Source organism: Lepidochelys kempii, chromosome 7 (assembly GCF_965140285.1).
Source record: "Lepidochelys kempii isolate rLepKem1 chromosome 7, rLepKem1.hap1, whole genome shotgun sequence".
Taxonomy (NCBI): Eukaryota; Metazoa; Chordata; order Testudines; family Cheloniidae; genus Lepidochelys; species Lepidochelys kempii.
In genome coordinates, this window is record NC_136386.1 from 94919889 (window position 1) to 94934568 (window position 14680).

At 41.7% G+C, this 14680-nt stretch overlaps 2 protein-coding genes across 10 annotated transcripts in view; one reads left to right on the forward strand and one right to left on the reverse strand.

The window, feature by feature from the left end:
- LOC140914912 (DNA nucleotidylexotransferase) overlaps positions 1–14680 on the forward strand; it is a 385127-nt gene that overhangs the window by 41532 nt on the left and 328915 nt on the right. The window lies entirely within an intron of this gene.
- BLNK (B cell linker) overlaps positions 1–14680 on the reverse strand; it is a 145271-nt gene that overhangs the window by 22781 nt on the left and 107810 nt on the right. For 7 of the 9 annotated variants that reach the window (XM_073353937.2, XM_073353938.2, XM_073353939.2 and 4 more), the window contains 7 exons: positions 13945–14001; positions 10933–10982; positions 9752–9792; positions 8018–8174; positions 5666–5817; positions 5054–5132; positions 2640–2729 (listed from right to left, as the gene is read on the reverse strand). In XM_073353937.2, the coding sequence (XP_073210038.1) occupies positions 2640–2729; positions 5054–5132; positions 5666–5817; positions 8018–8174; positions 9752–9792; positions 10933–10982; positions 13945–14001 (626 nt within the window). The remainder of the gene's footprint in view (positions 1–2639; positions 2730–5053; positions 5133–5665; positions 5818–8017; positions 8175–9751; positions 9793–10932; positions 10983–13944; positions 14002–14680) is intronic. The other 2 variants (XM_073353947.2, XM_073353945.2) reach the window with 1 other exon arrangement.

Consider the following 14680-nt stretch of genomic DNA (forward strand, 5'->3'; position numbering starts at 1 on the left):
GTAAAGGTTACATTCTGGGCAATTAATGCCATGGCTAGGAAGCAATACAGCATACAACTGGCACTACTTAGCTAAAGAGGATTAAACACATGTTTGCAATTACAGAAGAAAATATCCCACCATTTTTTTTGCTTTTGTCCTTATTTTCTCTTTCCAAATAAACTTCCTTTTACAGTACGTGACAACAAGAGAAGCATATACAAAGCTATCAGAATCCACATAATCTCAGTAAGACTGAGTCTTGATTCAATATTTTAAAAACTCATCTTGGCATCCTATACTGAAATGAGATAATTGATCAATGATTTATTGGTTCCGGTAAGTGTTTTTAGCTTATATTGATCCATTTGAAGTCTGACTTTTACTAAAGCAAAATAATAAAAAGTAGAAATGAATTCAAGACGAGTAGCTTATTCCAGTTTTATTCATTCTTAAAACAGATTTATAGTGCAGGGATCTATTTCAAACACAATATAGGGAAAATGGCTGTTATAAACCAGAAATAACTGAAGGGGAACTTGCTTCTATTTTACAGACATGTGTGATAGGTTTATGTTTTGAACACATCAAGTGTAACTTAATATCTTGCAATAGAAGAGATGAGCAAATGGATCTTTGAAATAAAACACTGAGTAAATTGCTTTGGGCTAATGCTAGGTTTTTAATAGGACTTGGAGAATACAGAAAAACATTTACAGAATAATACTTTTATTTGTAGCAATGAGACAGTCACAAGAGGTTTAGGTCAGAATTGTCAGGCTCAGTGTGGAGAGGGAGGGAGTGTGTGTGTGTGTATACAAATAACCTAAAGTTCTTTAAGTCCCTTGCCAGCTTTGTGACCTATCCTCACTACATAATTACCTTGCTGTCAAAAGAGCTGTGTTTCTCCCTACATGGGCTTATTACCCCCTGTGATAGGTCTCCTTTCTTTTCATCATCAAGTCCTATTCAGCATTCTCCTCCTAATCAAGTGTTGTGCTAACTTACCATCAAGTGGGTTACTGGGCAACCTCTTCAACAGTTCTGGAGCAACATGACCCAGCAAGCCCTACACTGGGATGATTTGATCTCCTTGCTTTAAACTTAAAAACAAACAAACAAAAAACCCAACCATGCAACCACTCTGGAGTTTATGCACCAGAATGCCCCCTAATATTGGAAAACCTCCGAGCATGTAGATGGGTGGTGCTTGTGGGAATGTAGGGAAGGATCTTGAATGCTCCAGAATTTCCTTTTAAATTACCAAGCAACAAGATCAGTGGGAATACCCAGGTAGGAAGGATTACTGGGTCTCGTTCCACCTAAGCAGAATGCTATCTATGGGTATGTCTACGCTGCCCACGTTACAGCATGGCCATGGCAGCGCTGGGATGTGGGCAGTGTAGTCACACTTTATCGCCAGGGAAGAGCTCTCCTGGCGATTAAAAAATAACCACCCCGAATGAGCAGTGGTAGGAGCATTATCGCCAGGAGCATTGCTGCCGGTGATAAAGCGCTGTACTGGTGCTTTTCAGTGCTAAAATTTTTGTTGCTCAGGGGCAGGGCCAGCCAGGATTTTTGCTGCCCCAAGCAAAAAAAATTTTTGGCTGCCCCAGCTTTTTTTTCATGGCTGCCCCCCTGCCCCCAGCTCTGCCTCAATTCCGCCCCTTTCCAACCCCTTCCCCAAATCCCCGGCCCCACCTCCTCCCCCAGGCGTGCTGCATTCCCCCCCCCCCGTTGCTTCCTGTGGCTCCCCCCCCCCGCACCCCTTCCCACCCTAGCTCACCTCTGCTCCGCCTGCTCCCCTGAACATGCCGCCGCTCCGCTTCTCCCCCCTCCCTCTCAGGCGAGGGAGAGGCAGCATGTTCAGGGGAGCAGGTGGAGTGGAGGTGAGCGAGGGTGGTGGGTAGAGGAACCAATCCCGGCCCCAGCTTACCTCCACTCCACCACTGCCGCCTCCCCCGATCGCGCCGCCACTTGGCTTCTCCTCCCTTCCTCCCAGGCTTGCCGCGTGAAACAGCTGTTTTGCATGCGGCAAGCCTGGGAGGGCAGGGGGAGGAGCGGAGCGGTGGTGGCGCGCTCAGGGGAGCAGGCGGAGGCAGAGCGGAAGCGAGCTGGGGTGGCGGGGGCACATTTCTAGGGGCAGTGTGGCCGGCGCCAGAATGCCAACCCTAGAAATGTGCCGCCCGAAGCACCTGCTTGTTTTGCTGGTGCCTAGAGCCAGCCCTGCTCAGGGGGTGTTTCTTCACACCCCTCAATGACTAAAGTTTTAGCGCTGAAAGTGGCAGTGTAGACACAGCCTGTCTGTTCACTGAAGATGAAAGTGAGGCATGAGGATGAACCTGCGGTGCATGGGCCACACTCCAGAGAATACCTGCCATTGGCGGGCGTAGCAGGCTTTCAGACTTCCTACTTTTATAGATAGGGAGCAAGATTATCCATCTGCCCCCCCACCAATTGTCACTGGAGGAAACAAATGGCAAGTAGTTGGCTGTTTCCAGGGATAAGCAAAAGTCTGAGCTGGTTCAGCCATCCCTAATTATGTGCAACATAGTAACACTTTTTCCATCCAGAAATCATACTATTGCATTTCCAAACCCCATTGTCAAAACAGGGTGTCTACAAGATGATCCTTTTACACCAATATAAACTTCGCATACCTAGCATGAAGGGAGACACAGGAGCAGGAGAGGACGTGGTAGAGCTAGGAAGAACTGGCTTTGTTGGTTTGGTAGATCTGTTTACAGGAGCTTAAAACAAATAAAAAAAAGAGACAAACATACAAATGTCATGTCTATGAAATGAGAACAAATACAAAGAAGGTCTGAAGGCTAGTCAAGAGACCTTGACAAATTCATCTGTGGCAGAAAAAGAGCCTCTGACTCGTGTGAGTAACCTTATTCTCAGTGCTTCCACCTTGCCATAAATATCCAAGATTGTCAACCGTGTGAAAGTGCAGAGTCACATACTGTTCAACTGACTTTTCACTTTAGCACAGCTAAGTAAACCCCCAGGTGCAATTGAGGTAAAAAATGAATCCCCACATTTGTTTGTTAAAAATCTGCTGGGACACCCCAGCATGTGGAGAATGTTAATGAAGCGGTACTCTTGGATGAGAAGAGAGGCATGCCAAACCAAGCCAAGATTCTCAGTTGTAGGGGTGCAGGACTGTGAAAGGTCATGGAAAGAGAGGTAGGAGCCAAACATGGCAGTTGGGAAAGACAACCCTAACTTTTGCCCTTGGACTTTCCTAGCTACAGGACCCACATTGCCCCTCCTCACTTGACTGCAGTCTCTTTAGTGCTTTCCCCACTTCATTATGAACTAGGGCTGTTGATTAATCACAGTTAACTCACGCAATTAATTCAAAAAATTAATTGTAATTCAAAAAATTAATCATGATTAATCGCAGTTTAAATCGCACTGTTCAGAGAATACGAACTGAAATTTATTAAATATTTTTGGATGTTTTTCTAAATTTTCAAATATATCAATTTCAGTTACAACACAGAATACAAATTATACAGTGCTCACTTTATATTATTTTTTTTACAAATATTTGCACTGTAAAAATGATAAAAGAAATAATATTTTTCACTGCACCTCATACAAGTACTGTAATGCAATCTCTTTATCATGAAAGTATAACTTACAATGTAGATTTTGTTGTTGTTACATAACTGCACTCAAAAACAAAAAAAATGTAAAACTTTAGAGCCCACAAGTCCACGAAATCCTACTTCTTGTTCAGCCAATTGCTACGAGAAACAAGTTTGTTTACATTTATGGGAGATAATGCTGCCCACTTCTTAATTAAAAGTGAGAACAGGCATTTGCATGGCATTTTTGTAGCCAGCATTGCAAGAGATTTACGTGCCAGATATGCTAAACATTCATATACCCCTTCATGCTTCGGCCACCATTCCAGAGAACATGTTTCCGTGCTGATGGCACTCGTTAAAAACAAAAAAAGCATTAATTAAATTTGTGACTGAACTCCTTGGGGGAGAATTGTATGTCTCTGGCTCTGTTTTACCCACCTTCTGCCATATATTTCATGTTATAGCAGTCTCTGATGATGACACAGCACATGTTGTTCATTGTAAGAACACTTTCACTGCAGATATGACAAAATTCAAAGATGGTACCAAGGTGACATTTATAAAGATAGCTACAGCACTCAACCCAAGGTTTAAGAATCTGAAGTGCCTTCCAAAATCTGAGGGGGATGAGGTATGGAGCATGCTTTCAGAAGTCTTAAAAGAGAAACACTCTAATGTGGAAACTACAGAACCCAAACCACCAAAAAAGAAAATCAACCTTCTGCTGGTAGCATCTGACTCAGATGATGAAAATGAACACATGACAGTCCTCGCTGCTTTGGATCGTTATCTAGCAGAATCCATCATCAGCATGGACACGTCCTCTGGAATGGTAGTAATGCTGCCCTTAAAGCATGAAGGGACATACAAATCTTTAGCGCATCTGGCACCTAAATATTTTGTGCCACCAGCTACAACTGTGCCATGCAAACGCTTGGTCTAACTTTCAGGTGACATTGTAAACAAGAAGCAGGCAGCATTATCTCATGCAAATGTAAAAAAACTTGTTTGTCTGAGCCATTCGTTGAACAAGAAGTAGGACTGAGTGGACTTGTAGGCGCTAAAGTTTTACATTGGTTTATTTTTGAGTGCAGTTATTTTTTGTACATAATTCTACATTTGTAAGTTCAATTTTCATGATAAAGAGATTGCACTACAGTACTTGTAAAGGGGAAATTGAAAAATACCATTTCTTTCTTTTTTTTTTACAGTGTAAACATTTGTACTCAAAAATATAAAATGAGAACTGTACACTTTATATTCTGTGTTGTAATTGAAATCAATAGATTTGAAAATGTGGAAAACATCCAAAAACATTTAAATGTATTCTATTATTATTTAACAGTGCAATTAATCACGATTAATTTTTTAATAGCTTGACAGCCCTACTATGAACCCTAGCAACAGACATCCAGTGGCACGGTGTTTACCCTAGAGTAAAATTATCATGTGCTTAAAAGATTAACACTCACGTTTTGTAGATGGTGAGGTACTGCCTTCCGTTGGTTCAATGTAGTTATTGTCATCATCTACAGGCACGATATAATCATCCTGAGAAAAATGCAGAGAAAAGCTACAAGCTAAGCGTGCATTATGTCAAATACACCACACGGCACAAGCCTGTTTTAGCAGGGACGGACAAGATGAACTAACGCCAATGATTGTCTCAGGCATCTAAACTCCCTCTGTGGCTGGATAAGGCTGGGCTTTTCCATGGACATTTCCCCTTCACCAAACAGCTCCAATTGTGGCACAGCTGATCGATCATTTACTGTCTCAGTACTCTGTAGCCCTGCCCCGGTGCTCAATATTTCTGTTCCTTCCCCACCTGTCAGCAGTCTGTCTCTGGTGAACAGAGAATGCTAAGTGGGCTGAATGGCCCCACAGATTTACGATGTGGGTAAATGTCCACCAGAAACTAGTGTGAGACTATGCATTTATTTTTATGACCTACGTAATGATTTGAGCCACAGGAGTCAGATGTGAAAGGCTAGCATATTAAACACGTGCAGCATGTAGTTTGTGATACTTATGGGGGCATAATTCATCTGTACTGTAAAGACTTGTGTATCTGTGAATATTACCTCATCCTCATTGAACTCTTTGGTCTTGGGTGGCATTTTTGGTTTCAGAGAGGCAGATGATGATGGCAGAGATGGTTTAGATGGCTTCTTGGGTTTAATTAAAGACTGACTTGGCCTGCATGGCAGTAGCTCCTGGTGGGTAGTGCGATTGTCTTTAAATGAAGGGGGAAATAACAAGTTTAGTACATAATTACTCACTAACTGCAAACAGTTGTTTTAATATCTATGCAAACTGACAGGTTTCAGAGTAACAGCCGTGTTAGTCTGTATTCGCAAAAAGAAAAGGAGTACTTGTGGCACCTTAGAGACTAACCAATTTATTTGAGCATGAGCTTTTGTGAGCTATAGCTCACTTCATCGGATGCATACCGTGGAAACTGCAGCAGACTTTATATACACACAGAGAATATGAAACAATACCTCCTCCCACCCCACTGTCCTGCTGGTAATAGCTTATCTAAAATGATCATCAGGTTGGGCCATTTCCAGCACAAATCCAGGTTTTCTCACCCTCCACCCCCCCACACAAATTCACTCTCCTGCTGATGATAGCCCATCCAAAGTGACAACTCTTTACACAATGTGCATGATAATCAAGTTGGGCCATTTCCTGCACAAATCCAGGTTCCCTCACCCCCCTCCCAAAAACCACACACACAAACTCACTATCCTGCTGGTAATAGCTCATCCAAAGTGACCACTCTCCCTACAATGTGCATGATAATCAAGGTGGGCCATTTCCAGCACAAATCCAGGTTTTCTCACACCCCCCACACCCCCATACACACACAAACTCACTCTCCTGCTGGTAATAGCTCATCCAAACTGACCACTCTCCAAGTTTAAATCCAAGTTAAACCAGAACATCTGGGGGGGGGGGGGGTAAGGAAAAAACAAGGGGAAATAGGCTACCTTGCATGACGACTTAGCCACTCCCAGTCTCTATTTAAGCCTATTTATTTGTGTGGGGGGGTGGAGGGTGAGAAAACCTGGATTTGTGCTGGAAATGGCCCAACCTGATGATCATTTTAGATAAGCTATTACCAGCAGGACAGTGGGGTGGGAGGAGGTATTGTTTCATATTCTCTGTGTGTATATAAAGTCTGCTGCAGTTTCCACGGTATGCATCCGATGAAGTGAGCTGTAGCTCACGAAAGCTCATGCTCAAATAAATTGGTTAGTCTCTAAGGTGCCACAAGTACTCCTTTTCTTTATGCAAACTGAGCGTCTTTACTCTGCCTATAGCATAAGTCATATAGAATGTTCTGTGACTGGAGGTAACAAGAATCTATTATGTTCTATAGTCCTTAAGTACTGTGGCATATAAATTCCCATGCAGCAAGGTGGGTGAGACTAAAATAGATGATATGGCCAGCTTCTCTGGGGTACCACCAAAATACCTACAAAGAACTGGGTAATACAATTTCTCATTATTTGAAGTGTGTGCAAATAATGTGTTTATTACCTATCCAGCTACTTGTCTGGCACTGTAGTAGTCGAGTGCCTTCTATATGTCCAGTACCTGAGCCTCATATAATGAAACTGAAAGAGACGGGGGAAGAGGTGTGCAGTGAGGGGATGGTTATGTTGATATTCCTTTTCCCAATGTTCTAAATCTTGGTCCACCTGAAGTTAATATAAAAACTTCCAATGACTTCAATGGGACCAGTATTTGGCTCAGAATATAATGTTGAAGGGAAGAGAAGGGTTTGTTTGTTGGAGCAATATAAGCAGAGTCATCTCCTTCAAGTCCTGTTTTTAAGGCTACCTGCTTCCTACTCCCAATTGTTAAGGGCAGCATAGGCTTAGATCTCTAGGACTGTTATGGCCCCTGTTTTGCACTTGCTTGGCTAACAAGTTAGGGTACAAACAAGATAGAAAACAGGGGTCCTTTAATGTTTTGTTCTTCCTGCTTGACCTTAAATCAGCTAGGGAAGAACCAATCCCCAGATTAGGCTAACTGGGTGATTCCTGAGGCGTGCTCAGTGAAATTTCTCCCCAAGGTTCCCATGCATATTGTTTTATTACTCGGTTTATAAGTGCTCATCACAAAGCCTGTAGGCCTTCTACAAAATATATTAACAAAAACTTGGGAGACAGTTGCAATGCTGTGGGGGGTGTCACCCACCAGCAAATCCATGAATCCTTCCAGAAAGTAAGCACCCTGATAATTGGGGTCAGGAACAAACAGGCCCTCTTCCTTTTGAGGCTAACGCCTGAGAAAAGGACGGGCTTTACACCACATTAACACCATTTGAAATTCTTTTCTTGTTTTTCAATTTGTTCATGGTGCCACTGGTATCAATAGCTGAAGGACTGACAGGCTTGTGTAACCAAAGATTTCATAGGTACCTGCATATTCTCCCCTTGAAAATGAAAATGATGAGGGAATCTTCTTTTTCTCTTGCTCGGTTGGAGGGGGCTCATAACTGTCATCACAGTTCTCTTCACTTGGGACCACATACATCTCTGAATCAGAGTGGGCATCTGGATTTTCATAATCGCTGTCCTAGAAACATACAGCTTCCCATTTCTTACTTTGTAAAACACTTGGAGTTTCATTCGTGGAAGTAACACTCAAACATCCCACCAGTTGCATTATTTGCTAACCTACAAAAACACTTGCTTGTCATATGACAGTTATGAACATGGTCAACTTCATTAGTGTTACTCTATTTCATCATAAAACATATTTAGAATATTTTTGCTCTAGAGAGAAAGGATTTAACAAAGTGCTAACACCCTGATTTTCAGTACCCCTATGCTTTCCTCTCATCACCACTGGAACACCACAGACCTCTCACTTCCTATTTCTGCCTTCTCCCTCCCATCTCCACAGGCCCTCTGCTAAGCTGGGACTGCATCCCCCGCACATCAGTGAGTCAACAGACTTCTGCTTCTCCACCAGCCCTGGGAGCCAGCCCCTTCCCAGTCTCAACCTCAGCTGATGATGTGACCTCTATCTCCCCGTTCTGGTTCCTGGTCTTCAGGGAGAGGTCAGGAACTAGCATCAGGAGGAAACAGCATGCTTTAGGGAAGCAAGTTATAGAATCAGGAGTGTTCTTCGCCCTGTGGCAGGATGGGTCATGATTTGCTTCACTCTAAAGTCCTGAGGAGACCTTACCATCCTCTACCCTACCTGATAGGGCTTCGCCACCAAAGCCCAAGATAGCCATTCACCATGTGACATCTACCTGGGAATTAGCTAGTTTTCTAAGGGTTAATGAATAATCTTCACACTCTTTATGCAAGGAAAATCTGGGCATCTCAAACATAAAAGAATTAGAGATTGTCCTGAGCTACAAAGTTTGGATCTGAACTTTCTTCAAATTTAGGCAAATTTAGGGGTGTTCAGACCTGGAATTCTGTAGAGGGTCCACCTCAAGTATCATGGAATAAAGGAAAATGGATAAATATTAAATATATTTGAAATGTCAGAAAATGGTGACCAAATCTTACAATAGAGGAGAGTGAATTTATATAGGTTGTATGGTCTCTGGGGGCAGGAACTGTAGGTGAAATCCTGAACTTATTGAAATCAATGGGACTTTTGCCATTGTCTTCAATGGGGCAAGTTTTCACCCTGTGTTTTTTCTAGTGTTTGGAAAATGCCTAACACATTGTGGGTGCTACCAGTGTCAAAATAAGCGATGCCAAAAATAAGTCACTAACCACAAATTTGACAACACTGATGAATAAGTGAAATCTAAAAGTATCTGTAAATCTTCTAGTTAAGAACAGGCCAGTGTTTTTTTCAAAAGTGGCCACTAATTTTGGTTGCCCCGTTTTTTGGGTGCTCAAGATGAGACACCATAACCCTAAATTTGCAAGATGCTAATCATCTACAGCTACCATTAACAATGCTTCTGAATGTTGGGTCCAGGTATTTCTAAGCTGGGTACCCAAAAATCGAGGCACCTAAATCAGTGGCTGCTTTTGAAAATTTTCAACATCGTGAATATAATAGGATTTTAATAGTAGAAATGTAAATTTGCCTGAAATTATCTGATTCAGAACTAAACTTTCATTATGTGTGGTCCTAATTGAAAGAGTAACTGCTTTATGACCCCAGGAAAATATACTTACAAAATCATCAGACCATTGTTCATCTTCATCCTCTGCATGTTCTAAACCAAACATTTAAGTTATTTAAGGGAATAGAATAGTGATCACAAACATTCATCTTAACTACTGATTGAATGGCTCTGTTGCATTCCAGTCTCTCTCTCTCTCTCACACACACACACACACACACAAAATTCCTGAAAGTTTGTGCCAGAAACACTTCATTTTGGCTGAACAGTATTGGCAATTAGAATTCTGCTTCTGTTGCTTATTTGGTTTTAGAAATTAATTGAGAGTGCTCATGAAAGAGTCCCAGATGGATGCGCTGGACAACGCAGTCCTCTACTTATTCCCAGTCTGAATAGTAGCAATGCAAGCTTCCCCACACTGCCATGCCCGTGTCTCCCTTTTTTTAAAGGAAACGAAGAGAGAGGAAGAGCTCGTTCAGCCCTCTTGACAATTCAGTTCTTGGCCTCTCTGGTAAAGTTCCAAATTGGATGCCAATTAATTATGATAGTTTTAAGGATGTGGAAGCCTGTCAACTTGGAACTGGCTATGGAAGTCACTGAACGATTTAGATTGACAACTTCCAGTCACTCCCCACCTAGTCTGCTGCTGTTTTACTTTATTTTCTCCTTAACAAAACAATTCTTAACACTTCAAAACAAAGGTAAAACAAAATTGCAGGCAGTGAAGATGTAAAATAAGCAAATATAGCTCCACTCACACTTGAAGATAATGTTTGATGCCATCATTATATTAGCACCAACATCAGATTCCATTATTGTGGGAAGGAGACCTTTTTGCCCATAGTTTCTTTCTTTACTTTCACTTCACAAGCATCATAAGCCCTGAACTGGACTGGCTCTCCATCCAGCATGGCTGGATATGGAGCCTTCTCCCGGTTGGGAATGGCCTAGAGATGGATCCCATAGAGTGGGTGAAAGTTGCTTCGGAGAGTCAGCTAGCAGGGGCACTTGCTATCAACTACTTCTTACTATTTGTTCTTCCCATTGGGGCAGCTCTCCACAGTTTGCTGTCTATAGTTTTGCACTATAAGTTGCACTAGAAAGAATTGGACTATAAGTTATTGGTAATGGTTTAGGATTCACCTCGCATAGAAGATAAATGTGAGCAAATATGCAGTTGTAACACTCTTAGAAAAAAATATACAGTTTAACGTTCCATTAAGCCATCCTTACCTGAAGCATAATCCCTTTGTGGTACACTTGGTGGGGGTTTATTTTTTAGCCTGTAAACAATAATTATTACATTTATGATCCAATAGGTAATAGTTGCAGGAAGGCAAGCATTAGCCAGATGCACAAAAAAAGCTGATGACAAAAGATATCTGCAACTGAAGACACAGGTCATTGTCACAGATATTCAGCCAATTGCTGCAGGCAAATACTCTGAAAAGAGAGTACCTTTTGGAAACAGCCAAGAATATAGACTGCAATCTGAGTTTTTTGTTAAGAATTTTTTTTTTAAAGAAACACACATATAGAGGAGCAGAAGCTATAGGCAGCATTATACATTATAGATATGTGCATATCTGTTTGAAGAAGTAAAGCTGATTGAGGTTCACAAAAATCCTAGTAAGAGGTTTATATGTGAGATGATAAAAGAGTACAGTGCTCTCTGGTTCTAATTTACAACTTTAGATTTGCATTCACTTTAAATTCCAATTGAGGCTTTAAAAAGTTTTCCCAGGCTGTCTCTCAGCCAGATTCTGATCTCACTTACAATGATTTTGTACATGTATTGCTCCTGAAGTCAATGGGGTTACTGATTTATGCTGGTATCAGATCAGATCTGGGGTCTCAACCTCTGCATCTGTCACATGTATGAGGTATGCATGTTTGGTACAATAATGGAAGTACTAACACAGAAAGTCTCACACCAATTATTTTTCATAAGGCAATACAATTTGAATAGCTTTGGTTCTGTAATATTGAGTGAACCAAAATATTATTTAGAGAAAGATTGAAACATTCTTCATAGGCTTCTCTTCATTTTCAACTGTGATATGCTACACCTAGAATTTAAAATCATGCAGGTTCCTGTTTGTTTAATTGTAAGCACCCCCAGGAGCTTAGTGTAGTGATCTATTTATTATTCCATTAATGATCTGACATTACCTCATAAGAAGAGAGGCACATTTCTGTGAAGTTATTCAAGCCAGATCCAATGGTGCATCTGGACTATTACATGCTTGAGTGGAAGTATCTGAAGCTAGTAATGTTTTGCTTTTTGGATTAATATAAAGCATTAATACAATTTGCATTAAAATGTCCTTTTATAATAATTCTTAATATATGTAAGCAGAGTCAAAATGAGCTCTACCCAGACATCTGGTGGTGAGCTGTGAAAAAGGACTTCAGGGGCTGATCTCGTTTGCATGGGCACACCCACCCTGCCTAACATGATGGACTGCCTGCCCAAATGGTCACTTTGGCTGCCGTGGGATCCCCAGTCTCTTTGTTATTGGGGTAGGAGTAATAAAGAGTTGTTATCCTAGTTATGTGAATCAAGGACAGTAGAACTGTACTTGGCAGATCACTCAGCCATCGACCCGAGCAGCGGAGCATGTAAGGTGCCCCCCATACCACCCTCCACTTCCACTCAGGCTGGGAGGTAAACTCTGCAGATGAACTTCTGAACTCTGGGGGCTGCACTGACCAAGGTCAGAAACTGTGTGTGGGGTGGGGTGACTGTTGGGTTGCTGGACTTAAGACTCTGAGGGGAAAAGGACACTGCCAAACTTACTTGGGGGTGGGTCTTTTGCTCATGGTTTGTGTTATGAATCCTGTTTGTGGTGTTTCCCCAACATAATGGTGCAGTGTTTCCTTCCTTTATCAAAAGGCTTTTGCTACACTCAGACTCTGTGCTTTCTAGATGGGAAATATTGCCTCTTAGAGACGCCCGGGGGGGTGGTATGTAATTGTCCCAGGTCACAGGGTGGGGGCTCGAGCTGGTTTTGCATTGTGTTATTGAAATGGAACCCCTAGATACTGAACCTGGCCCTTGTTGCTGCCAACTCTGATGGGCAGCAGGGTTACATATATAATCCAACAATTTTTCCTTAGCACTGATGAGATCGCACCCCGGGCCTGAGCCAGTGCCCAAGACAATGGAGAGACTTCCATTGACTCCAGTGGGCTTTCAATCAGGTCCCAAAAGAAGTGCTTCTGGGGATGTTGTTTGCAGAGCTGAGTGTATAATTCACCAGGAATAATGTCCACAGTGACTGTAACTTTTTCTTGTGCTCTTGAAGGTTTCTGAGCCATTGTGATTTCCTTCAATTTATTCTCTCATTTTTTCCCCAGTTTTGTTTTTTTAACAGTTTGCTGCAATAATTTGATATCAATATTCAAGACTTGGACACGCTGCTTACTTGTGACTGTTCAGCTAAGACCCACAGCTAAATGTTGTTTCTGTTCCCTGATTGGGTCAGTGCATCTGACTGAATACCCAGATGTACAAATGTAAAGATTTGGTTTCTGCGAATGATTTCTACCCTAGTTAGTGCCAGTGAAACTCTACTGCTCATACAGTTGTAGAAAGTACATGTATGCATGGTGAAGGTATGGCCAAAATAAATTCGTTACCAAGCTCAAGAAAATATCCACGGAACATTTTTCACAGAGGTTGCCCAGCTCTCTTGATTAGTAGTGTCACAGAAGAAGGTATAGGTAGTTCTTCCTTGCTGAATGGTTACTAGTGCCCAACAATATGGGTATAACTTACCCTGCAGGTAGTATGTTATTAAGCATTCTTAACAGCATTATTCCTATATCTCATCCAGGTTAGCACAGGCATGTTAAAAAGGAGAAACCAGGGCCACTGCCAGGGGAAATGGCTGCTGCTTTGTCCCAAGTCTAGGTTTGACGGAGAGGCTGGCCCCAAATCCAGCAGGGTGCTCTGTGCTGGATTTGTGCTGAGGTGCACAAGGACACCAGAGACAAAGGAAGAGGGTGGAGAAGCCAATAAGGACCCTTCGGACGGAGAGGGATGTGTGGCTTGGTCCATATTGTAGGTGTTCGGATCATAAATTGGGAGGGCTTGCTTCAGTATTTTGACCAAGAATCTGTAAATCCTGGCTGTGGCCCTGGCAGAATATGTAAATATGTTACAACAAAAGCATGTGAAGCACAGAAGAGCTCTGTATCTGAGCCATCTATCATGCCTTGTGTGGTTCTGAAATAGCATACCGATCCCAAGTATTTTTCCCAGTTTTGCAAATTAAGGCCACTTGTTCATTTTGGAACCTAAATAGCAATAGAAAAGAAATGGTTTCTGTCACAGAAATGAAACAATTTATGGCCACATCTGTATTTGTTAGTCTCTTCAAATATGTTAGTTATTCTAAAATTCAAACACAAACCCACAGAAAAGATACTGCACCGTATTAATATTATTTAGTGAGTGTCAGCACTGTGGAATCCTGGTCCCATTGACGTCAGTGGGAATTTTGCCATTGACTGGAATGAGGCCATGATTTCACCCACTATTTCTGCAATATGCAAACACGAATGACAAGATCCCTGTTTCTGGGAGCTTACTGTCTAGTTACTGTACATGCTGATGAAATAATAAATATGTACACTTATAATACTTTTACTCTTTAGGGCTGCTTTTTGTAAGCAATGGCAAATGGCATGATCCTGCTCCTGTTGAAGTTAATAGCAAAACTCCAAATGACTTCAGTAGAAGAGGATCAAGTCCTATCTAAGTGCATGTTGTTCAAGGGAGAGATTATAGTTGTTTTTCAGCATATCTTTTATCTGCAAACTAGGCAATTACATCAGAAGAGATTCCAAAAGAAATCATGGTGGTAAGAATTTCAAATCACTTTGAAAGTGCTCTAAATATATTCTGTTCTGTATTTAAGTTAAATTTGATAGACTTGTGAGTTAATCCTTCTGGAAAAGTCCTATAGACCTGAAT